At 38.4% G+C, this 26,986-nt stretch overlaps 1 protein-coding gene across 5 annotated transcripts; it reads right to left on the bottom strand.

Moving 5' to 3' along the window:
• Positions 1-410: 410 nt before the first annotated feature.
• LOC124102310 (glutathione S-transferase alpha-3) lies at positions 411-26,463 on the bottom strand. 5 transcript variants are annotated; one of them, XM_046458578.2, is made up of 7 exons: positions 26,306-26,463; positions 12,869-12,975; positions 7,558-7,609; positions 6,483-6,615; positions 4,507-4,648; positions 1,840-1,971; positions 411-920 (listed from the first exon to the last, which is right to left on the bottom strand). In XM_046458578.2, the coding sequence occupies exons 2-7, from the start codon at positions 12,950-12,952 to the stop codon at positions 801-803; spliced, it is 663 nt and encodes a 220-aa protein (XP_046314534.1). In that variant the 5' UTR covers positions 12,953-12,975; positions 26,306-26,463; the 3' UTR covers positions 411-800. The 5 variants fall into 5 exon arrangements, with proteins under 5 accessions (XP_046314534.1, XP_046314536.1, XP_046314537.1 ...); XM_046458580.2 differs by lacking the exons at positions 12,869-12,975; positions 26,306-26,463 and adding an exon at positions 7,071-7,190 and having other exon boundaries at positions 7,558-7,573; XM_046458581.2 differs by lacking the exons at positions 6,483-6,615; positions 7,558-7,609; positions 26,306-26,463 and adding an exon at positions 6,360-6,456.
• Between the last annotated feature and the right edge of the window lie 523 nt (positions 26,464-26,986).

Here is a 26,986-nt window from a genome sequence, read left to right as displayed (position 1 = left end):
ATTTGATCTAGTCTATTGGTATGCCTTTCAACTGAGTTTTCAGATACTAGGAAGAGGCTAAGAAAGAGCCTTCTCTAAAGCCTTCAGAGAGATCATGGCACGGCTCATACATTGACTTCAGACTTAGCTCCAGAACTGCAAGAGAATGAATTTCCATTATTTTAAATCACCAAGTTTGTAGGGATTTCTTGTAGCAGCCTTAGGAATGTGATACATACGGTATGTATGATTTCAGATTAGAATTCTCTTTTTTTATTTGTCTCTCTCACTAGAGTAACCTCTATGAGGGCAGAAACTGTATTTGGCTTATTCATCATTATTTACTAGCTCCCAGAGTACAGAATGTTCCATATTAGATATAAATATGCAGGATGTATAATTAAACAAAAAGATTGCTAACGTGAAGGAAATGATTCTTTACAAAATTTATTTATTTGGGTGAGAAAGGAAACAAAACACAAAAGGAAAGAACATTTTTGCAAAGATCAAAATATGGTTTGAAAGTTTCTACATAATTTTCTTTGACATAGTATATGACAGATGTTATATGACAATTTTTGGATATATTCTCTTTTTTATTTAAATTCAAGGAGATATCCTAGGAGGTGATCAGGATTTCAGACTTCATCAAGAACAAACAGATTGGATTGCAAAGAATTCTGCATAGCTCATTTCTAACTGAATTAGTACATTAACTTTGGAAAACCTTTTTAGATTCACAGTAATCAGTATCAACATTTAGGCAAAGCATTTCATTGTTACAAAAATATAGAATATTGATTTTGAATGTCCAGCCTTATTTAACCAAAACTCTTCTTTAATTCTTCAACAAATTTCTCATCTTCAAAGGGCTTCCTCTGGCTGCCAGGCTGCAGAAACTTCTTCACTGTGGGCAGGTTGCTGACTCTGGTTCTCAGGGCCTGCAATGTACAAATACACAATCTCAGAGTGGAGCCCAAACAAACACCCATTAACACAACCAGGAAGTCTGCACCCCTCCTTGATAAAGACCAACTGAATCCCCCCATCAGCACAGCATGCTGTCTGGGAAATAGACAACCAATGAGAAAAAAAGATAAGAGCTAGAAAATAAAGCTCCAATGACAATTCCCCGTTTCCCTTTAAAACTGTATATAGTTCCAGCTATCTTCTTTACTGCCTTACACTTTAATCCTATAAATTCATTCCTGTTGTATGATATAAGGAAAAACACTGTGCCTGCCACATGTAGATACAGAGAAGCACTCAAATGGGTGAGATGACAATATAGGAAAAATTAATTAGAAATGATGATAGAAATAGATCAGCAAGGTGGAAGCCACTACAAATTATCAAACTGAGAGATAAAGATGGGAGTTGTTGAGGTGAATAGGAGAGGTAGGTTTGCAGAGAGAAATATGACGTCTGAGGGTAAGTACTTGAACTGAGGGAAGAAAAGATGGAAGGAGACTTGCTTGAATAGACTCAGTGTGCAAAGACAAGGACATATGTGAGATAACAGGGATTCCAGAGAAATCATGATCAGAACCCATGTGGAATAGGGGGCTGTAAAGAGAAAGCTAGATCCTTGTTTTTTCTCATTATAGAAGGCAAAATTTAGCATCCACCTCACATTTCCTTGCTAACAAGATGCTTTCCATTATTCAGAACCAGGGCCTAAAAAATCTTTTTTAGGGGTCAGGTGAGAGAGAGAGAGAGAGAGAGAGAGAGAGAGAGAGAGAGAGAGAGAGAGAAAGAAGCCTGGGATGACTAAAAGTCAGAACACCATCAGCCCTGGTGTCCAAATGTTAGATTCATGATGGGAGGTGTGGGCCTCTGTGAGGACTTGAGAGAGAACACCTTCAGTAGAGGGAAGTTGGCCAGAATGCTGGAGTCCAGCTCTTCTGTGTGGTAGAGAAGTTCAGTGAGGAGAACGTCAGCCTTGCTCAGCCTGTTGCCAACCAGGTAGTCTTCTCCGTGGCTCTTTAACACCTGCAGAATGGGAGGAGTCAGGTCATGAACACACATAGCCAGACTGTGGCTCCAGCTTGCCCCTGAGCCTCTCAGTTCAACTTTCCCCATATGCTGCCTCCTGGGAAGGTGTGGAGCCGCCCAGAAGATCTTTCTCCAGGCCCTGACTCATGAGCGAGAGTGAAAAGTGGGGCTCTGCTCACTGCTCTGTTAAAGCCCAGGGGACTTTCATTCTCATCCCCACATCCCTGGATGGTTCATACCTCCCACCCTGACCTGCATCTTCCTCACACACCAAGGGCTGCACCATGTTTCTCTCTGTTCCACACCCTACCAGGGTGCAGCCCTGAAATTTGAGGATGTTCCTTTCCCCTTTGTTCTATATGTAATATTCCATGGTTAACTGTTCTATCTACATGACGACACCTTTCACGTATGAGCACATCATCTCAGGGTTTCCATTTCTCCTCTTGTCTACTTTCCTAATGTCCTGGTGATATCTCTGGAATCTAATTACATTTCAGTTTGTCATCTGTCTTCTGACATTGGATCTGACCCTTAACACTATGGCATAATCTGTATGTGGAATTACGTAAGGATGAACTGAACTGATGTCCAGAACTTGTTTTGAAATGCATGAAAAATGATGTTTTATTTGTGGAGAAAGAAATAGAGAAATGAATACATATGAAAAAGGCAACATCTAGAGTATAAATTTTGCTGTCTCTGTGGAGTTTAATGAATCTTTGTCTTCTTGAACTTTCTTTCAACGTTTCTGGATATCTAAAAGTTTCACAAAAATTTTCTGGGTAATATATGATATTTGTTAAAATATCCTAGTAATATTGAGATCATGATGAATTAAGAGAAGAGAAAATAACACATAGCACTACTAATGAAAGATAATGTTTTTGTCAAACATGCTATCAAATTATGTGTACATAAAGAAGTACAAATCATTGCTTGTTATAACAATAAAACAGTAGATCAAATTCATAACGTAATTTGCACAATTCATTTATGTTTCAAGGGAGTCTTAAGTTTCATGTATGGATGACTTAGCTATAATCACTGAAAAACTTGTCATCAGATGATGTGCCCTAAACTATCAGCTCTACAGGGCCAGGAGGGTGAATTTGAGGATTTAATTATACCTAAATTCTTACCTCCTTACCTGAGATTTACATGCAAGAATTGATTTAACATTTGCTGAATGAAGGAATGACAGAATGGTATAATACTCTGCAAGTGGGAATTAAGTAGTTAGTTTTTATTTATAAGTTTACTGTATCAGTTATGGTCAATTTTGTTTTATAATTTTTGTCACATGATTTCAAGTAATTTTTATCTTGAAATAGTATCCCTTTATGTTCAAAGAAAATTCTTAGTAATATAGGTATATAATGAGGGAACCCGATTTCCTACCTTTTGTGCAACTTTCCTCAAAAATCTGAATGCCATGTCCCTCAATTCTATAGAACATTTTCTCTTACATCTTCCCTTCATCTTCTCTTCATCTCCATCCCTCTGTCACCATCCCTATGTGGATACTCCTTATCCATCCCTGAAACACTACAGTCCCCTCCTGATGGGCAGCTGGTCTCATGTCTCCTACACACAGCAACAGAGATTTCCTGATGTGTTGCTTTTATTATGTTGCTCTTGAGTCAGAAGACTGTGCTGCTTTGCATGATCTAGTCCAACTCCCAATGTGCTCAGATCTTCCCATAGCCCAAGTGCTGATTATGACCATGAAATTCTGTCACATAAAAATTTCTAGATTGGATTACAGTAAAACAAAACTTTTTGAAAAATTTAACTTTCTTAAGACTAGTACAATGGCTGTTCAAAGTCTCTGTGTGCACAATGCCTTGAATGGAAGGGTACTAAATCAGCATGAAAGAAGTCCTTCTGGAAGTGAAGGCCAATGCCTAAGGAATCCCAGACTCTGTTTTTCTCCTGCATCTGTTATGGAATGAATATCGGTGGTCCCCCAAATTCATACGTTGTGATCTCAACTCAATATGATACTTTTAGCAGCTGGTGACTTTGGAATGTAATTAGATCCTATAGAAAGAGCTCTCAAGAATGGCGCTAGTATTTTTATAATGGGATCTTGAGAGCTCCCTTGACCCAGCTGCCATGTGAGGACACAGCCAGAAGTCAGCCATTCATGAACAAAGAAGCAGAGCTTGCTAGATACCAGTCCTTCAGGGCTTTGATCTGGTACTTCTCAGCCTCTAGAGCTATGAGAAATAAACATTTTTCTTTTTCCTTTTGGGGGGTTTTGTTGTTGTTTGTTTGTTTTGAGACAAGTTCTCATTATGTTGGTCAAACTGAACTCTAACTCAGGGTGCTCCAGCTTCAGCCTCCCAAGGAGATGGAACTACAGCCAGCCACGTACCTTCATGCCCAGGAAAGGTCTGTTGCATAAACCACTACTCACCATATATATGGTGCCGTTCACATAGCAGTTCTAAGTGCTAAGACACCTGTTAGGATTAAGACACCCTCTAAACTCTTAGTGGCCTCAGAGAGAAAACAGCTTCCACTTACCTTCTCAAAGCCAGGAAAATAACAATTTCTAGATTTCTCTTTGATCTGAGTAAGGCTTTCATCTTTGTCCCCAGGTGGAAGGAAGGGGTATTGAAGAATTATTTCATTCAAATCTGCCACACCTTCTGAATACATATCAATTCTGAAAACAAAACACAATAAAGCACTCTGTCAAATGCCTCTTGCCCCCATATTTTATACTTTAAAAGCCTTAGAGATTACAGCATCATGTGGTAGCAAAGGAATTCACCTCCAGTGGACACCTTCCATAAACCAGTTACTTATAGATTAATATTTGCTTCTTAGAGAACCTAAGGGCAGTTGTATTTCTAAAATATCTGTTATACACATGATCAAATAATCAAATAGCACCATTGAGTTCTCAGGGACAGTCTTGAGAGAACTTACTGTCTCTAACTACTGGTGGTACAAACAGGGATTCATCCTCTGTTGTGGTGTGTTCTGCAAAACTTAGTGTGATTCCAGTAGCTAAACCCCTGTCTCCTAGGTAGCTCAAGACAGTCCCCGACCCAGCCTTTCAGACAAGTCCCTCCCCTTCTCTCATCTTATACAGCCCGGGCTCATTTTCATGTGCCATGTCAGGAGTTCTTTCAATTATTTCCCGTAAATCACGTTCCCTAACTCTTTCCATGTACTGTTGCCCAATGCTAATCATGTTTGCATTTCTTGGGATCCCACCCAAGACATTCCCTGACTTGGTGCAATTCTTTATGTGGTTACAAAAAGTGCATAATAAAAGAGAGTTTTATTTCTTTTGTTTCAAATAGGCTTTCCAAAAATTCTTGTTTAAATAGCTGCTTTGTTAATAAATATTCATGTCATAATTGTCACCCAATTAAAGTCTACTATTCAGTGATTTTTTTTAGTACATTCACAGAATTCTGCAAATATCAACACTCTCCAGTTCCAGAACATTTTTACCATGTTGGATGGATTACAAAAAAAATGTATACCACCTCTTCCACCATCTCTAGAAACTACTAATCTACTTTCTGTCCCTGTGGATATGAGTGTTCTACACATTCATACTAAAGAAACCATATAATATGTGACCTCCTAGGTCTGATTTCTTTTATGTGACATAATGTTGTCAGTGTTCATCCATTTTGCCATATGCATCATACTTCGTCTCTTTGCACAGCAAATACTATTCCATGGTATAACTGAAGAATCTTCCTTCATCTATTATCTGTTGCACCTTTAGTTTATTTCCACTTTTTTGATATTTTGAACAATGTACCTATGAACATATGTATAGAAATACTACTCAGTATTTTTATCACTCTTGGGTATATCCCTAGTACTGGAATTGCTGGGATATCGGTAACTCTTACTTTTTGAGGAACTTTCCACAGATTTATACAAGATTTTATTTTCAGTAAAGCAGTTCCAGCCCAGGAGGGAGGAGACCTAAACCCCAGTGCTGAATCAGTGGGCTTCTTCAAATCTACATGAAAAGCTTTAGGTCACCCTCATGTCTTGACACCAGACTCCACCAACCCTCATCAAGCTGACCCATCTGTAGAAGAAGAGGGTAGCTTAGGTTCCTGCCTGTCAGTCTTGTACTTTCTGGAAATGGAAAATCAGGTGCTTCAGATCCTTCCTTCTCAGGCCTTCAAGTCTAGACACTCAAACTCTTCCCCTGTCCCAAGCTATTGCATAGTTTAACCTCTAAGCTAAGCAAATGGAATCAGGATTCCACCATCTTCCTGAATTCATAGTTCCTCAGGATTTGCAAGCTTCCATGAACCGCATCCTCTCTACATGACACTGCCCTGAATTCACTTCATGCTTACTCTTTCTGCGTCTCCACAGCACTCTCCCATACTGACCTCAGTGTTTATGCTCAGGGTCAGCCTGGTGCTCGTCAGGATCTCCCTGCCTTGGTTTTTCTCACTCAAGGAAGGACCTAAATGCTTCTTGTGTTATCTGAAAAAATAGAAAATATACCATACAGGGCTTTCTCCTTTATGTCCTTCCCATAGAGGTTGTATTTGGCAGCAATGTAGTTGAGAATGGCTCTGGTCTGCACCAGCTTCATCCCATCGATCTCCACCATGGGCACCTGCTGGAACATCAAACTCCCATCTTGTGGAAGGAGAAAACAAACAGAATGAGATGTCTATGGGTCAGACGTGTTCACAATGTATAACAGTTGTGAAAATGAAGATGCAAACGGGAAAAATTATTGCTTGGTAAATTTTGAAGTAAGATACTATTTTATTTTTAGCTTTTTTTTCTTTTTTATTCTTTTCCATCTTCTTACTTTTAGCCTATTATTCCATTGATGTTTTAATTTCCCATCCATCTAGACACATTTGAATATTTGTATGTTTAGCTCATCTTCATGGATATTTTAGGAAGAAAATGGGGAACCAGTGATAGGGCAGGAGTCATTTCCATTCAACACAGGAATTTTGCACAGTCTCATGGTGTTCATGACACTAAGGACAGTTCAGAGAGATTTCTATGTGGGCCTCTCTGTGTGCTTTTCCAAAGACAGCATTGGACAGTGTGTGCAGGCTGGACCTTGTGTTCCTCACCCCACAGCTGGCAGAAGGGAAGAGCTCTTTGCCTCCTCACTCCTTCACCTGGACTTCCATATTCAGCACAGTCACATTTTCAATTCTGCAGTGCACTTGGGTAGTCACCTTGTCAAACCCCTTAAAGAAAAGATATGAAGTTGATTGCTGGAGCCATTTCTGCTCCTGTCATCTAATGAATGCCCCTGTGCATGCTTGGATGGGAAGGGAGGTGTGGGATCCTGAGCTGCTTAAAGCTCAGTCATAGAGCAGAAAGCATAAAAAAGAAAGGAGAGGGATTTACAGGACCTTGGAATGGTTCCTTAGCAAGTATTCACATAATGGGTCTCACACTTTTTAACACTGAGATTTGCCAGATCTTATATTTTTACCACTCTCTGCCTCTCCACTACCAACACTACCGTCCTTAGAAACACATAGTGATTGCATAGTGTTTAAATCTTCTATTAGGAACCCTCTTAAGAGGCATTTAGATATTTGTTCTTACTTTTTATTAACTTTTTCATGTCTTCTCGAGTTTTCACCAAGTTCTCTTCAAACTGGAAAGCAAAACCAGTAAATGAATCTTTATTAGTGCATTCCATAGCAACGGATGCTTTTCAACTTGGATGGCTTCTTTCTAATATGAAGGGGGAAAGATTTTTTAGCTTGGTAGCTGATGAAGACATTTGTAATTTGTATTAGATCCATCAAAAATGCACAGAAAAGAAAAAGAGAAATGGAATCAGTCACAAAAATAGTTGTTCTTGTAGCTCACTTCGCCTCCATTCTACGTCCATGCATAGGTCATGATTTGGGAGGAATCTCATTGGAAGGAGGACAACTGAGAATCTTTTCTTGTTGTGGAGTTGCAATATCTCAGGAAACCTGTCTCTAAGATCAGAACGGGGTTGGGTGCATCTGTAGCATGAGATATGCCATAGACCCACAACCATTTAACATTCTGCCACAATCAAGTCTCCACTGTAATTAATATCACCACAGTCCCAGGATTCCTGCCATTGGTAAAACGAGTTCTAGTTTTTATTTATTTATTTATGATGATGGGGATTGAACCTAGGACCTTGTACATATGAGGCAAGCACACTACCAACTAAGCTATATCCCTAGCCCCATGGGTTCTATTTTATATACAACTTTTACTCTTAAAGCTAGAATTGCCTCTTCTGGAAAATGTGGGGCATGTTAGAGTTCCCAATTTTAGGAAACAATTGGAGTCCCCAAACTCATATTTTTTTCTCTAAAAATTTTAGTTTTTGATATGATTGTGTGGGTTGAGTGTCACTTCTTTACTGTCCTCGCATCTTGACCTTGGACAATTTACTGAATTTCCTTATGCTTCAGTACTCTAATCCGTAAAATGGTTTTATTTATTTATTTTCAATAAACTGGGTTTATTTATGATGCCTATGTTTTGGTTGATTTATGGAGTAAATCACTAAGGCCTGCAAATGACTAAAAAATGTACCCGGTGTCTATTAAGTTCGTAATAAATATAAGTTATCATTTGCATTTTGAAAGACAGCTGGCTATTTCACCATATCCTCCTTTAAAAAAACTTTTAGTTATACTAATACAGATGACCATGTACTTATGTTAAGTCATGACATTTTGCCTTATGTTAAGTCACTCAGATTGGATTGGCAGCCAGTAAGAAGGGATGTTTCTAGTTGATTGGAAGCTCCAAGTGGTGGCCTGTGTGTAATACAAATATGACAATCAGTTTTTTAAATACAGTGAAATTAGCTTACTAGGCAGAATCTTTCAACCTAAAGTCCATGGAAGACTGGATTTTGATGTTAACATGACTACTTAGTTTCAGCTGTGGCTCTGTCTCATATTAGCTGTGTGACCTAGGGATAATCGCTTCACATTTCTAAGTCTCATGTGGCTCATCTGTAAAATTATGTTGGAGTATTGTCTTAAATAGAATATTTCAGTGTTTTCAAAACACATGATACAAGTCTGATCCACATAAACCAAATAATAAAGAGCACTGGTGTTTGCAGTGGCTAATGTACTTTAGTGGAATTCTTGATAGTGAAAAGTCCAAATATCGGGGTTTTCTAGAATGCTTTTTGGAATAGTTTCTTGTGGATCTATACGATCATATAGGATCATATCACAGAGACAATGAGGAGGTGTGGGATAGCAGTTTACCAAGCATCCAGTTCATAGAAAACATAGAGGTGATGGGTAGCCATGGCAGGTGGCCAAGGTGAGTGGGGTGGCAAGTGGGATGTCGACTGTGAGACTGACGAGATGGATGGGGCTGTAACAATCAACTTCTGGGCACAGACAGCCCAAGAGTCCTGAGTAAGGGTCTCCAGCCAGCCCTTGCCCACCACTACCCTCTTTAGTCAGCTGGTATAGAGAAGAGGAAGCTGTTGGCATCACCCCCTTTCTCCTCTCCTATCTTGAACTCCTCCTCCCCAGAGGATTGGAATGCATCTCTGAGACTAAAAGGTAGCACCTGGAAGATGGTGAAACCAGAGGGCTCCTTTAACTAGGATGATCAGCAGTTTTTATTTCTTGTGTGCTGGGAGCCATTAGCCAAGTAGGTATGACAATTTCCTTGCCAGCGTACCCCATGTTGCTGACATGTTGCAGTGACATTGAATGTAGGTGACCTTGCTCAAGGACCAAGGCAGATTAGGGTGTTCCCGGTTTTAAGATAATCGTGTTTAGGGCGTTCCCAGTTTAGGTTCCAGGTTTAAGGTTTAAGATTATTCCTGCTGGGAATAGGGCGTATCCTGCTGCCTGAGTTCCCCTTGAGTTCTCACGGGATTCAGACAGTATATATTTTGGAGATAGAAGCCCAGTGGAGGGGGATTTGGGCAGAGAACGTGAATTTGGGCAGAGAACGTGAATTTGGGCAGAGAACGTGGATTTCCCAGAACGTGATTGTAGACGGCTGGTGTGAGTTCGGGAATAAAGAGTTGCTGTTTGAATCTACAAGCTGTGTGGTGGCTCGTGATTTTGTGCCCAGCCAGACTGCGGCACTTGTGTCCTTGTTTCTCCAAGAAATTGAGAAAGGATAAGGTTAAAGTCCATGTGTTCTTAGAAGAATGGAGAAAATGTCATTTCAAGACTTTGGTAAACACATTGCTATGAAGTTGAAGTTCCTCTAAAGGGACATGACTGCACTCTGAAACCCTTGTTTTCTGCTGCCACCTGAATACAAGATTTCCTGAGTTTGTCCAGGACTTCCTCACCAGGAAAACCCTTGTTTGTTACCTGTACCTCTACTCCGGACTAAATACCATCTTTTCAGTATTGCCTCTAGAGGACAGCACTTAGCTGAGTCACAGAGAAACCTATTGGATCCTGCTTAAATACTAGCAAAAATGGTCTTTTAATCCTGCAAGATGCTTGATCTTGTCCCTTGTAGATACATAGGTTGCCCAAGGGCAGGGCCTTGTCTGTTGCATTCATTGTATATTCCCAGGACCTCACACAGGACCTGGTTCTTTAAGTGCTCCACAAAATTATTGCTGAATGAATGTGTCCTATGGTTAACTGGCAGTTTGTTACTGTCTCCTGCCCCATCCGTCATGTGTGGTATGTATTTTCACTTTAAATGCATTCCTTTTTCTGATATTGTACATTTAAATTCTATTATTATGAAAATTTTTGATATGTACAAAATAAAAAGAATGTAACGTTGTTCCTTATATACTTCAACAATGATCAATTCAAGCAAACAGCTTTTCATCTATTCACCCACTTGCTCTCCTTCTATTAAATAATTTGAAAAAAATCCAAACTATCATGTACAGTCAAGTACCACATAACAATGTTTTGTTCAAACATGGACTGCTTATACAAACGTAGTGCAATACAATGATAACTGAAAATTTTCTGTCACTTAGTGAATGTACAGCTGAAGAAGGGCAAGATAATAGAAAACTATGGAAGAAAACAAATTCACAGGGAAGGTTTGAGGCCTCAACAAACTCCTTTAAAATTTGAAAAGAACTCCCAACATGGGAAAGTTTTCATTGATAGAGAATAATTTTCATGGTGTACTATCTGTTTCAAATAAATCTATATGATGGAAAAAAGAAGTCAGCCATTCAAATCATCATGGATATATTTCTACACGGTGATACCTCCTCAGGATGAGCATCAAACAGGCCCTTAGTGGCTAGTCACTTTGATCTTAGGAGGTGACAGAGCCATGCATGTTACTGTCCTGAAACCTTCAGTGGGACCAGATATGGAGGTAGAAGACCATGATATTGATGATCCTGAACCTTTATAATGTGTGTATATGTCTTAGTTTTTAACACACAAAAATTTAAGTTAACATAAAAATATTAAAAGCAAAAAATATTATAAAGACACAAAAAATATTTATAGCTGTACAATATGTTTGTGTTTTCAAGAATCAATAAATGGGATGGAATCAAACTAAAAAATTTCTTCTCAGAAAAGAAATAATCTGTGAGGTGAACAGAGAGCCTACACCCTGGGAGCAAATTTTTACCCCTCACACATCAGATAGAACACTAATTTCTAGGGTTTATAAAGAACTCAAAAAACTAAACACCAAAAAAATACACAAATAACCCAATCAATAAATGGGCCAGGAACTGAACGAACACTTCTCAGAAGATGATATACAATCAATCAATACATATATGAAAAAATGTTCATCATTGCTAGCAAGTAAGAAATGCAAATCAAAACTACTCTAAGATTTCATCTCACTCCAGGTGGAATGGCAGTTATTATGAATACAAACAACAATAAGTGTTAGTGAGGATGTGGGGAAATAGGCACACTCATACACTGCTGGTGGGACTGCAAATTGATTCAGCCAATATGGAAAGCAGTATGGAGATTCCTTGGAAAATTGGGAATGAAACCATCACTTGACCCAGCTATCCCACTCCTTGGTCTATACCCAAAGGACTTAAAAACAGCATACTACAGGGACACAGCCACATCAATGTTTATAGCAGCACAGTTCACAATAGCTAAATTGTGGAATCAATCTAGCTGCCATTCAACAGATGAATGGATAAAAAAAATGTGGTATATATACATAATGGAATATTACTCAGCAATAAAAGAGAATAAAATCATGGTATTTGCAGGTAAATGGATGGAATTGGAGAAGATAATGCTAAGTGAAGTTTGCCAATCCCCAAAAAACAAATGCCAAATGTTTTCTCTGATATAAGGAGGCTGATTCATAGTGGGGTAGGGAGGGAGAGCATGGGAGGAATAGACAAACTCTAGATAGGGCAGAGGGGTGGGAGGGGAAGGGAGAGGGCATGGGGTTAGAAATGATGGTGGAATGTTATGGTCATCATTATCCAAAGTACATGTATGAAGACAAGAATTGGTATAAATATGCTTTGTATACAACCAGAGACATGAAATATTGTGCTCTATATGTGTAATAAGAATTGTAATACATTCCACTGTCATATATACAATTTTTAAAAATTAATAATAAATAACAATTTAGCATCATCAAATAATGAATATTTATGGTTCTAGTTTTGAATAAATTCCATAAATTGTGTTTTACAATAAAAAAAAAATCAGAAAGTTCCACAAATTGTGATATGTTTATTAAATTATTTTTAATGTTTATGCTCTTTGATGAGAAGATATATTAACTATTTATTAGATCAAGCCTGCGAATATCTTAATAATTGGCAATTCTTATTTAAGGCACTATTCTTGATAGTTCACTCAGTAAGAAACATACGTATCTTAGGCGAGACAATCATCTGATAAAAAAAATTTAGGTACAAATTAATATGGTCTAATTCAGAACCTACCTTTACTCCAGCTGCAGCCAAGAGCCACCGGATGGACTCCATCCTGCCCCGTGAATTGAAGTAGTAAAGCACAGGCTTGGCCATCACAATTGTGTGTCTTGTTTTCTCTAAACACGAATGAATGAAATCATGATATCAGAACTGTACTTTAATATACTTTCAGAATAGCAGAACAGCACCAGCTATACTGAAGAAGGACCTGCCTTCTTTGTGGCAGGGTTGGAGAAGTTCTTGGAATGTATTACCAGGTCCAATGGGTTACTGGTCCAGCTGCCAACCTCAGATGGCACCAAACCAGTCTCATTTCCCCATTGGTTAAAATGTGACTGTTCTTGACAGCCTCAAAGATCACAGTGGATAGCAATAATGCCTGAATGTAAGTTAGTGGGCGGAGGAAGAACTGGAGAACTAAGACTGAATGAAAAATGAAATCTATCAAATTATGCTATATCTAGGTATGAATATACCATAATGAATTTCATATATAAATAAATACCCAGTTATAATATACAAATTAAAATAACAATAACAATAATGAAAGAGCAGAGTAGAGCAGGTCAGGAGTAGCAGAGGGAAAAGGAAGGTACTGGGGAATGAGATTGATCAAATTAGTTAATGTGCATGTACAATTATGGCACAATTAATCCCACTGTTATATATAACTATGATGTACCAATAAAATTATTGAAAACCTCCTAATTATATCAGCCCAATACTAATCTCTTTGGATATTGTATTATTAATATTCACAATAGCTTCAGGCATCAGTCTGTATTAGCTTCACTTTTCAGTTAATGAAACTGAACATCATGAAAGTGAAATGCAATGTCCAGTCACACCAAAGTCACCAAGGGACATGATAAATCACAACATGAAACAAGAACAAGGAGGGTCTAGAACCACAAGGGGTGAAGGCCTTGAGAACTTTCGAAGGCTCTGAATCAGAGGACAGCAAGGACCAAGAGGAGCAAAGTCACTGTTCAGTCCTTTGGCTGTTAGGCTGCATTGCATCAAAAGTAGAAATTAGGCTTCAAGATTTATTCACTCGTAGCTCCCAGTTCCTTCCACAGGCAGAGGTTGCTGATTCCTTGCTTTTTTGAAACTCCGTGCTCTACTCTATGGCTTATATTTTGTCGTGTGATCTAGCAAAAGGGATATGCTGCATTCACTTGACTGTAAATGGAGTGGAGTTAACATCCTTTTAGTGCCAGCCATACATTAGGATTCCATGAATTTATCTACAGTTTAACCTAAAAGGAGTAAATCCTCAGGGGACTTCATGGAATATGATCATTTTACAGTTGGGGATAGTGTGGTTTCTAGAGGAATTTGTCCAAATGAAGTGATGGACCAGGAGTTCAAACTCACCTCTGTTCAAAACCAAAGTCTAGGCTTGATTTTCTGTTACTGAGTTTCAAAATATGCACTGTAATCCTTCTGTGCATCATGAAATTCATTAATTTTGCAAATTAAATTGAAAGGAACAGCAAATATCAGGGTGCGGAAAGGGTAACTAATGTTTGGAGAGTGTTTCACTTCCGTTATGTATGCAGTGTGCATAGGAGTAAGCGCATGTGTGTGCTCAGATGGCCATTGTAAGTGGTACTAGACACACTGATGGCATTATTGAAGGATCTTCGATGGCCCTCGATATGTCTCAGGCTACACAGAACATGGGGCACTGCGTAGAATCAGAGAATGAAAATCAGTGGTTCTAGGAACTGAGGTGACTTTACTATCATGAGTGTGAATACAATCACACAATACTCACTGAAAACAGGAGTCCCAGTGAGAAGAGTTCAAGGAGTTCAAGGAAAAAATTCTGTCTTCTTGCAAAGTTTTGTCATTGAATTTAATGCAAAAATATACTTGTCTTTACCATTAGATGTACTTCTGAATTATGTGTGATTAAATTTTAGGCATCAAAATGTTTTAAATTCCACATTTTAAAATGTGGCACACAGACAAAAAACTAACCTTTATGAAGTATAAAATCATTTAGAAGCACCTATTTAACTCTCAGTCTGTTAGGAAGTCCATTGTATGTATGAGGAAAGTGGAGGAGGCGTGTTCAGCACAAGGAAAGGGAGAGTGAATTTCAAATTATGGAATATGCATGTACAATTATGCGTGTTGAGCTGCTCAGGAGCTGAGTTCACAGGACCACATGATCCTCATCCTCATACTGTGCTCCCTCAGCTGTTGTCTGGATCCTGTTACACAGGGTGATAAGTTTTATCTTACATAAGGCTCTATCATGATGCTCTTTCTTCTAAGTGACTTTCTCTAGCTTCTGAATGTGAGGCTTCCAAAAGCCAGGCCAAGACTGGGACAGAGGTCCCCATGGAGCTTTGCTAGGTGGACAGAAAATGGAACCACTGGATGCTTTGCTGGGGTCCCACCCAAGTTTCTCACTCATAGTCAATATCTAGTTGTGACTGTCCCCTCCATGACTGTTAGGCAAGAGATAGGCATGAACAGTGGGTCAGGACTTTAGGAAAATACCCAATACAGAGCAAAATGGTTCATCACAGCTCTGACTTGGTGGAGCTCCAAGGACTGACAAGACAGCTATTTTAGGACTCTTGCCTGGTCTCAGCTCTATAAACTATTCATCCTACAAATGGAGGAAGATAGATGAATTCAAGGGCCAAAAAACAAAGGGCAAGGATATGTTTGCTCAGAAGGGCTTAACTGCTAAGATGTTTTCAACAAGACCCTACACAAACAACATACAGCAGAGATTTCCAGGCTGAGGAAAGCAGGATGATTAAGACTGGAGCCCCCTGATCTTAAATCTTGTAAAACTAGACCTAATTAAGACCTGTTAGTCAGGCCAAGATAACCAAGAGTTGCCCTTAGGTTTTTTATTTTTTTTTATTGTTGGCTGTTCAAAACATTACATAGTTCTTGATATATCATCTTTCACACTTTGCTTCAAGTGGGTTATGAACTCCCATTTTTAGCCCATATACAGATTGCAGAATCACATCAATTACACATCCATTGATTTACATATTGCCATACTAGTGACTGTCGTGTTCTGCTACCTTTCCTATCCTCTACTATCCCCCCTCCCCTCCCCTCCCCACCCCTCTTCTCTTTCTACCCCCTCTACTGACCTTCATTTCTCCCCCTTGTATTATTTTCCCCTTTCCCCTCATTTCCTCTTGTATGTTCTTTTGTATAACCCTGAGGGTATAGCCCTTAGGTTGTTAGCTAATGTAGTCTGTCAATCCAGAGGACAGAGACAATACCTGGGTGGGGCCTTTTAACAATCTCCCTCCCACCCCGATAAAAGCTGAGACACAAAGAAGGATGTTGTTACTTTCCCCTCTCTCTCCCTTAAGGCTGCTTCTCCCCTTTTCTTTCTCTTTGAATAAACTTAGCTATACTTTCACTAAGTCTTGGGTCTTGCTTGAAACCCTCTGATGTGAAAACACAGAGTTGTGAACACAGTATATTCTCTCTGATAGGATCTTATCTCAGGCCTCTTTTATCCTCTGTTACCACAACCACCTGGGAATAATTCCTGGATTCCTAACGCAGAGGAGCATATTGAAGGTAAAGAGGGATGGCTACTCTCCTGCTCACACACTTGAGTGATGGGTTGTTTGAACTCTTCTGGTTCCACCAGGGCTTCTCCACTCCAGCTTGGAACTCTCCCCTTCCTTTATGCTTATCTCTCAGGACTTTTACATATATTCCCAGCCAGAGTCCTGTAGCCACCTGAAGACAGGAAGCAGAGGGAGCAAGGAGACATAGAATTCATGAGCAGCTTTTCAGGGGCTTCATGGGAAGAAAAAAAAAATGGTAAAATGTGCCAGGCGCAATAGTTCATGCCAGTAATCCCAGCAGCTTGGGAGGCTGAGGCAGTTCAAAGCCAGCCTCAGCAACAGTGAGGCGCTAAGCAACTCAGAGAGACCCTGTCTCTAAATAAAATACAAAATAGGGCTGAGGATGAGGCTCAGTGGTTGAGTGCTTCTGAGTTAAATCCATGGAAACCCCCACCTACAATGGTAAAATAGTTTCTTGCTTTCCCTTGACAACCGTAAAAATGAGTAAATTAAAGACCAGAATAAGGATATTTGCCTCATTAAGACAAATGGTCTTGTTTTGAAAGAAATGTAATCTATGACAATTCTAGTAGTAGGTTAAAAAGTTATGTCTCTGAGATGGTGTCCATCTCCTAAAATATAGAAGGGTGGTTTACAGAGAAATCTCTACTTCCCTCTTAGCATAGGTAACTTAGAGTAGATTGTTTAATTTCTAACTGTCCATTTTCTTTTCTGAAAATACATAGAGTTACAACTAACTTTGAGGATTTTTCAGAAATTGCATTGAAATAATGTGCATACACTTGTAATAGGCACTCAGTAAATGGATGCTTGCTGTTTCTCTAGTTTCTGGGCACTCATCTGTGTGCACCTGAACACATTGGGTAGCCCATGAATCCTTTCTCTTTCCATCCATCCTTCTTACCAACTGACCATCCACCCATCATGTACTATCCATCTATCTCTATCTCTGTTTTGTCCAGAGAATTCTGGAGCAGTTTCCGTGTACCAAGCAAGGATGATGGCTACAGGGAGCAAGGTCTGACTTGGTCTCTGTCAGGAAAGGGTTTAAATCTAGTCAGGGACACAGCATTATAGACACCTGACAGGTCAGAATGACTCTGGAAGTGACTTCACTTTATGGGTCTCTGGAAACTCCAAACCAGGATCTGAGACCAGGGCAAAGGCCAGATAGCCAGATTGTCAAAGAAAAGGAAATGGGTAGAGAGCACTTCCCCATCAAGCAGTTGCTAACATCTCCAGGGGAGGGGAAGAATCACACTCTCCAACACAAGGAATGCACCCCTGGGCAGCTTTGTTCCTGCCTTTTGGTCATGTAGGCATGTTAGGAAGAGGAGAATGAGGAAAGGATTAAAAAAAAAAACCAGACATTTATAAAAATACAAGACATTCCATTCCCAGGGAACCAGCTTTGGGTTCCCAGTTTCTCTCTGGAGGGAATCTCTCTCCCCTTGCTTCCCTTCTCTCTTCTGTGTCTTAAACAAAAATTACATTCTACTCTTGCCTTAGCATTTCTAGGGTGTTTAATCATCAACACTGGGGGAATGAGGACCTGATCCTGATTTCCAGTTCTGGTATCAGAACCATAATTCTGCTCACCAGGTAGTCAGCACGAGGAGAATCCTGCCAGCCTCAGAGAACTGAGGACCCTGCCCTTTTACAAACAAGCTGCAGAGTACCAGGGTAGCCTCTCTTTCTCCAGACTGAATGGATTTTACACCCCAGGTCTCTGTTTCCTACACTGTAAACTAGGATCACAGTTCATCCTTCTCCAAACCCTCTCTGCAGCCTCTTGCAACACACTTTTCTTCATTGTCATTTCAGTATCTTCTCCCAGGGGTGCTGCACTAGGTTCTGTGATTCTGGTAGACCCTGGTTTCTCTGACACCTGGATTTTCAGACTCTCTCCCTGAAACTCACTCTCTCCTTTATAGAAACGTTCCTTCTTCCCAATATTAACATTCATGCAGATCATTGCTGGCTTTTAAATTCTAATTCTAAAGACTCATGCATTCCAGTTAAGTGTTCCTGTGCTTTTAAGAACTAGTTACAGCAATCTGTGTATGGGGTGAAGGTGGGAGTTCATAACCCACTTGAATCAAAGTGTGGAATATGATATGTCAAGAAATTTGTAATGTTTTGAACAACCCACAATAAAAAATTAAAAAAAAAAAAAAAAGAACTAGTTACACGCTCCAGTGATTGGCGGGTCTTTGCACGTAGACTTCTGAGTGTTATCGCCTGGCAAATCATGTCTCCCAGTGATCCTCAGCTGGGGTGATACTGCTTCACCTGCACTGAGGATGGTGGGCAATGTCTGGAGAGGTTTCTAGGCATCAAGGCCTACACAGTGGAGGAATAGGAAATGCTACAGCATCAGGTGGGGTGAGGCCAGGACGCCTCTGAATATCCTTCTATAAGCAGGACAGCCCCCCACATTCAGGCCAAATGGGTAGTCTTGTCAAGGTTAAGAACACTTACTTAGTCATTCTCCTGTTTTGCCATGAGATGGTGAATCCCAGAGAGGTAAGACTTGCCATCTGGTTAATTAGTAGCAAAGAGCGAAATAAAGTCTAGTTCCTCTGGTATTCAGACTACATTTTCTTTTCTTTTTTATTGGTTTTTCAAAACATTACGTAGCTCTTGACATATTTCATACTTTAGATTCAAGTGTGTTATGAACTCCCATTTTTACCCCGTATACAGATTGCAGAATCACATAGGTTATACATCCAAATTTTTACATAATGCCATATTAGTAACTGTTGTATTCTGCTACCTTTCCTATCCTCTACTATCCCCCCTTCCCTCCCCTCCCATCTTCTCTCTCTATCCCATCTGCTGTAATTTAATTCTCTCCCTTGTTTTTTTTCCTTTCCCCTCACAACCTCTTATATGTAATTTTGTATAACAATGAGGGTCTCCTTCCATTTCCATACAATTTCCCTTTTCTCTCCTTTTACCTCCCACCTCATGTCTCTGTTTAATGTTAATCTTTTCCTCTTGCTCTTCCTCCCTGCTCTGTTCTTAGTTGCTCTCATTATATCAAAGAAGATATTTGGCATTTGTTTTTTAGGGATTGGCTAGCTTCACTTAGCATAATCTGCTCTAATGCCATCCATTTCCCTGCAAATTCCGTGATTTTGTCATTTTTTTAGTGCTGCGTAATACTCCATTGTGTATAAATGACACTTTTTTTTTTATCCATTCATCTATTGAAGGGCATCTGGGTTGGTTCCACAGTCTAGCTATTGTGAATTGTGCTGCTATGAACATCGATGTAGCAGTATCCCTGTAGTACGCTATTTTAAGGTCTTCAGGTCCGAGAAGGGCAATAGCTGGGTCAAATGGTGGTTCCATTCCCAGCTTTCCCAGGAATCTCTATACTGCTTTCCAAATTGGCTGCACCAATTTGCAGTCCCACCAGCAATGTACAAGGGTACCCCTTTCCCCACATCCTCGCCAGCACTTGTTGTTGTTTGACTTCATAATGGCTGCCAATCTTACTGGAGTGAGATGGTATCTTAGGGTGGTTTTGATTTTTATTTCTCTGACTGCTAGAGATGGTGAGCATTTTTTCATGTACTTGTTGATTGATTGTATGTCCTCCTCTGAGAAGTGTCAGACTACATTTTCTATATCATAATAAATTTTAATTTTGATCTTCACAGGCTAAGTTGCATTACAGTAAAACAATTCACAGTTGTGTGTTGACGACTTTTATAGAAAAAAACAACTTTAGCATAAAGTTAGATTAGTAAATGGCCCTTTACTAATTTCTCACAAACATTTATTTATCCAGTATAGTAGTTTGTAGAACTAGCTCTTCACTGGTCAAAGTCTCAGCTGGTCTACACTGCGGTCATCTCTCTTTTTTCTTGACATTTTTTTTTCTCTCATACCATGAAACTCTCCTGCCTTAGTTTTCTAAATTCTTGTTGTCACCATTTCTGTAAAGATGGATTCAACAGAAACTGAATCAATAATTCTTGAACTGTCACCTAAGCACAAAAAGAAGACTTAATATGAACATAAGACAGACTTCTGTTTGTAGCTACAGATATTTTAATGTATTTTTCTTGGTATCTAAAAATGAGCAGGTGAATAAATGTAGGACAATTGATTAGATCACTATTTACCTATTAAGGGCGGCTCTCAGCTCCACAACACCACAACGACAAAGAGTTCCTAATGTGTTTAGGAACTACTTACTCATTGGAATAACTCCTTCCCAGTAAAGAGTAGAGTCTAATTAAGGAAAGTCACCTGCATAGTGTTCAGGGACCACAATTTTCTCTACTGGACCAGAAGGAAAACGCCAAGTCATCTTCTTATAAGAAAATTGTCAGTTAATATGTTGCTTTTCAGGGTTGGCAAAGAAAGTTTAACCAAAACACTTCTGATAGATTTTACTCTCTCTACCTGTCAGGATTGAGTTTTTGAGAAATCTGACTGCACAGTTTTCATGAGTGAAATGTAAGGATTTAGACAGATTTCAACCCTGCACTGTGAGGTTAGGCATGTAAGCCAAGAAATTATAATCACAAATGCCATTTTATTCTGGTGCAGAATAAATTTGCACATTTGAACACAGTGGCAGTTTAGATACCAATTAAATACTCCACTAAGGTTAAGCATGACTGAGGTTGTCCTAACAAAAAGATGTCAGTGCCCCAACTTTGCATCATCCAGGGAGGATTGGAGAGATGGCACAAATTCTGTGCCAATTCAGGTGGTCATGTATTTTGTAAATCCACTGGGGTGTCCAGGTCAAGAGGCCAAATGACACATTTATTATTTCTTAACGTTTGTGAAGTATTGTTTCCTGTAGTGGCACCCTTTCCTCCACAGAAAATCTTAACTAAGCTTCTCCAAAAATCTTCACCACAATTGATTTTAGGACTATCAGCAAAAGAGTCTCCACAAAAGAGTTCAATGTAGGTAAACTTCCTATTTTCCTGTTGCTCTATATTACTTGGCCTGGAAGAAATCAGCACTCAGGTGCTGAATGGCCCTTTACTAATTTCTCACAAACATTTATTTATCCAGTATAGTAGTTTGTAGAAGTGTGTGTGTGCAAAATGTGATTAAAAAAAGATTCTTTAACAAGGCCTCTGGCCTTGAGCTGGAGCTTCACAGAGATGTCTACATTTCTAGGATGAGAAGTTACCAATTGGCCTCATGGTAACATCTGACAGGGGGAAAGAAAGGGGAGAAGAAGTTCCCCTTGAAGGGTTAACTGCCTAGAGCAGTGAAAGAAAAAGCTGCTTTTATGTGAACTTCTGCAGGCTGTGAACTTCTGAGCCCCTCCCCTTACATGCTGGTATAAAATTCTGAAACTACCTATACTTGGGTTCAGGGGATTAATTGATTACAGCAAGAGCTGTACCCTCTGAACCTGGCTGCGGCCAAGTAAAACTGTTTTCTGCTATCTTTGGTGCCTTGCCTCATCTGTCCCCTACGACATTAATACAACAGTAAAATCTCTAAGGCTTAGAAAAGGATTTCTCCTCTCTTTTTGACCATTCTGAAGCCATCTAGGTTTCTGTGTTATCTTTTTCTCTTTGTTACCAAAAATCTTCAGCAAAATCCATACCGATGAAATTATCTCCATAGTTAGTGTTTCTTGCTGTGCAGAGGAAATCCCACTGAACCAGGAATGCTCATTCCCAGAAATCATGGCCAACAGGGGAGAAAAGATTTGGATTGCAGAATGTGAGCAGGAAAGGTAGGCCTGGGTCAGAGCAACAGAGGATAGTCAACTCCCCAGAGGCACGTCTTGTGGTTTAGGCCATCTTGATATGGTCCTTTTTCATTTGGTTGCAGTGCGTCAGTCCTTGATGAGGTGTTTCAGTAAACTGTAAACTATGGGGAAGTTATTCTTTGTCTTCCTGGAACACGCTATGAAAAACTTTTCTTACTAAAGAGCAATTATTACTGGATTCATACTGAGGATTGAACCCAAGGCCATGAGCATGCTAAGCACATGCTCTACCTCTGAGCTATATCGCTAGCCCAAATGCACTTTTTATCGACAATGTTGATGAGCTCTTGACAATATATGAGAATTCCCCTTTTATTAAGAGTCCAGAGTTACAGGACAAAATGTATAGGGTTTTTGTCATGATTTTAAATGGAGAAAGATGGTTTCTCCCATGGAGATAGGCTTTAAACTGGACACAACTGTGGGAAGAGCTCTTGAGGTATGGCAGTGTAAGAGTCAATACATTTTACCAATTGAACATTTATAACATAAATGCTCTAGAATTGATCAGATTCTATAGACGTTGGTATGATTTTTTTTCCAGCGAAATTGGGACTTTTATCACTGTTTAATCTCCTAATTTGGACTCATTATCATTTTAGAAGCACTTTCATAGCTGTAGCTCATCTATAAAGAAAGGCTTTTATCCAATGAGAGAACCTATGAATCAATACTAATAAACATGTTAATAGTGCAGTTATACAAATATGACTCAAAGAATGAGTCATTTTAAAAATGGTTAAATACCATTTTTAAAAACCATTTTTCTATGTGATGTAACAACAAACAAGGTAGTTTATTTTTCTCAGCCTTCCAAAGGTCTTATGGGATGTTTGAAGTTCTTTTGAGACCCAAAAGACTTAATTTTAGAATTTGATTTGGAGAAGTTTGTCATATATTAAGGGTTTAAAACAATTGATCAAAATAAGATCATAGGTCACTGTGAAATAATAGCTATTTATTTAGTCACTGTGATTTATGAACCAGATTTAACCACCTATAAAGTGATCAAGACTTTCAAACAAATAGATTAAAAAATGTAATTCTTCAAAGCAGACTCAGTTTTTCTTTTATCAGAACTTTAATAAAGACAGCAAAAAAAAAAAAAATCTTGACAAAACACAAAATCTGTGCTTTTTAGATTAATTACCAAAAAGTAAAGAAAAGCCTGTACTGTGATTATTTCTCCTGTAGGAAAGCAGTTTAGATCACTTGGGAGTCAAACTAGTCCCTGGAGCAGAGAAATACATGACTTTTAGAAACAGTGAAAAGCACATAAAATGATCTGGTTACATGGAACAATCTGAATACATTAAGAAAAGCAAAAAGCAAATAATAAAGTTATTTTAGCTGTTAGCACAAACATTTTTAATATCAGGCCCTAACAGCAGAATCAGAACTGGGGAAAAAATAATACACTTATAGGAGCCAATAAAAGAGTTGAGGGAGTCATGCTTACATGTGCATTGCAAAACAGGAAAAGCCAAAGTTCAAAAGATGGTTGAAAATTTTTTGAAAAGCAGATTTTAGAATTAAAAAACAAACCTCTTGCAATTTTTTTTAACTAAGAACAGATCACTATTTCAAGAAAAACCTATTGTTTTAAACATAGTAGACAAAATTTTGTTTTCAATATAGTATGTGGATGCCTAAGTTTTAGACAAATCTACAAAAAGTTTTCTTTTAATAGCCAACTTGGTGACATACAACTCTTCTTTAATAAGATTTGTCCTTTAAAAACCTTTTATGACTTGCTTAAATCTTTAGTTTTATATTATACAAATATTTTTCATTCTGGAACAATCTAGTCCTTCAACTTTCAGATAAAAATTTTATTCTATCATGCCAGGCATGGTGGCACATGTGACATGTACATGCACATGGTAATCCCAGTGACTTCAGAGTCTGAGGCAGGAAGATTGTAAGTTAAAAGCCAGCCTCAGCAAGCGAGGCACTAAGCAACTCAGTGAGACCATGTCTCTAAATAAAATACAAAATAGGGCTGGGGATGTGGCTCAGTGGTCGAGAGCCCCTGAGTTCAACCCCCAGTACCACACCCCCCAATTTTTTTTATTCTATCCCAAAATTCTTTCTCATACAACAACAAAAAATTCTTTTTAAGTTTCTATACCAAAAATATATCCTCATATTTATAACATTCTTTATATCTTTCCCCACTACTTATTAGTTTCTTTTGGTCTTGTTTTTATTCCTTTTATTAAATTTACTTAAAATCCTAAAAATTTCTGAATTTAGATAAACTTTGCCCTTTAAATAAAATATTTTGTCTTTTTAGAGTTTTTTATTACACATCTTATTTTTTATATTCTTTGTACAGAGAATTTCATGTTCATTATACTTTTAAACTCTTAGTGAAAACTAGTGAGCACTGAGAGTAGTCCTATATCAACATTTGCCATTTTATAATTTCTAGAAAGATATGTTTTCTCAATTTCTTATGATGATTAATAGATTTTATATATTTAGGTTTTCTATACCAAGTAGAAAGAAGATGTCAAAATATATGTAGTTTTATAATTAGTAATTAATGTTTTTGTATTTTAACTTACTTGGAAATGACTTAGACATTTTATAAATATCTGTACAACAATATAACTTTAAGATTTTTAATTTACCAAAAGATTTTTGAAACTGTTTTTATTAGATATCTATTATATAATTATTGTTTTGAAATAGTTGGTTTTTAAACTTTGATTCCATTCCTTTATATCATATATAATTTACTTAATTTTAATAATTGTGTTTGACTTCTTTATAAAGTTCTTAGTTGATACTTTATTTATTTTTTTAAAACAAAACTAAGCTAACCACTGAGCCATAAACACAGCCCTTTTTATTTTGAGACAGGGTCTCACTCAGTTGCTTAGGGCCACCCTAAGTTGCTGATACTGGCTCTGAACTTGCAATCCTCCTGCCTCAGCCTCTCCAGGTGATTATAGGCAGGCACCACCATGCCTGGCTTTAGCTAACCTTGTCTTAACCAAGGCCTCTGAGACATCAGACACAGTATCCTTCCCAATCCCTCCTTCTCCCTAGTCAGGTGGTGTCCCAAGCACCTATATGGCTCTCAGGGCAGCTATGAAACAGGGCCCATATGGTCTGGGTCCTTTGATTTATACACTGGGTGTAGAACCTAGGACAGAAGACAGGCGGCTGTGAATGCCTGTGGGCTCTGACCCCTTACATAATGGCCAGCAGGCAGAACCCAGCCAGGGAGAATAGCCCATATTGGTTTAGCTTTGCCTTGTAGCTGGTGGCTTAAAAGTTTCAGACACATACATATGTCCCCAGGTTTTACCATGGCTACCTGCCTCCTTAGAATATGGAGGCTTAAAACTGAAGACAGCTCACAATAAGAAATGACCAAGGATTTTGGGAGCCCAGCAGCTGGCCATTACAGCTTTAACTCACTGCCAAGTCAAGCAAGCATCAGAAATATAAAAGAAGCAACTGTTTTATGACCTTACGTCTAGCAGAGACAATATAATCTGCCTGACTGGTAGACCCAAGCAAAAATGTCCATTATATTTAAATGCTGACAATTTTTAACATATTTTTATTTCATTTTACTATTTAAAATCTAGCTTTATTTACCAAAGATTTATTGACCCTTATGAACAAAAAGTGGTTTGGATTAATTACTCTATATGGATTTTAAGAGGATAATTTTTGTTTTTTATAAGTGCTGAATTAATTTGCTTAAATTAACTAAAATATAGTTTTTATAAATCAGTGGTAGAAAAAAGTCACACATTTATAAAATATACATATATAGACACAAATGCATGGACAGAAATAGATTTTTTAGTTTTTGTCTGTGAAGCTCATAGCCATATCTAGGTCCTGTATTTTAAGATAGATAAGTTGGGGTTGGAAAATGAAACAAATTAAGGTTAAGAAAGAACTTTTAAAGAGTTAATTTGCTCAGATTTTAAATAGTGAAAGTAGTGTCAAGGGAGCTTTTAGAAGCATATTTTAGTTTTTCTTTCGGTTTGTTTTTGAGTATCTAGTACGTTTTAGTTCAGTTGAGAAAGCAGGAAAAAAAAAAAAAAACAACCAAAACAAGTTACTTACCTTTCTTTCTTGAGCCAAAGGAATCTTCTGAGAAGAGGGATTTAGAGAATATCTAGCTAATTTTCTGGTGTTTATATTTGAAGTACAAGATAGGCAGCAGGCTGCCAGAAACAGAGAGAGAAACAGGGAGGGGGAGAGGAGAGAGAGAGAGAAGAGGGAGGGAGAGAGGGGGAGAGGGCAAAAACACAACAAGCAATGGAGCGCCTCAGTGTGGCAAGAGAGACATCACAGGATTTTTTTTTTTTTTTTAATTGAGATGGTTGCTAGGTAATCTGAGAATTACTTTCCCTGAAGGAAGCCATAGTTGATTTTCTATTTAACTTTTTTTCCTTTTTTTAAACTACCAATGTATTTTATTTGGCTTTACTTTGCTTTTCCAATTGAAAGCACACATAGATCAATTTGGAGGTGTTAAAAGATCCCCAAATTGTTTCAAATCATGCAGTTTATAGTAATCTGTGATAGAAGCCACAAGAAACGGATACAATCTTTCCCACATTCTGCCCTGCTAGCCTGGGATTATTTTGAAACAAATGACAGATACTATATCACTTTGCATATGCTGGCATTTATGTCTAATACTTCAAGACTGTTTACTAAACATAATCACATTTTTTTAACCATGCCAAAAATTTATAATTCCTTAAATTCAGCAACTATTTAGCATTCAGATTTCTCCAG

The sequence above is a fragment of the Marmota monax genome, unplaced genomic scaffold, assembly GCF_021218885.2.
Source record: "Marmota monax isolate L192 unplaced genomic scaffold, Marmota_monax_Labrador192_F-V1.1 WCK01_AAM20220418_F8-fsc00191, whole genome shotgun sequence".
Classification (NCBI taxonomy): domain Eukaryota; kingdom Metazoa; phylum Chordata; class Mammalia; order Rodentia; family Sciuridae; genus Marmota; species Marmota monax.
Note: the sequence above shows the minus strand (reverse complement) of the source record. Positions and strands in the feature narration are given on the sequence as shown.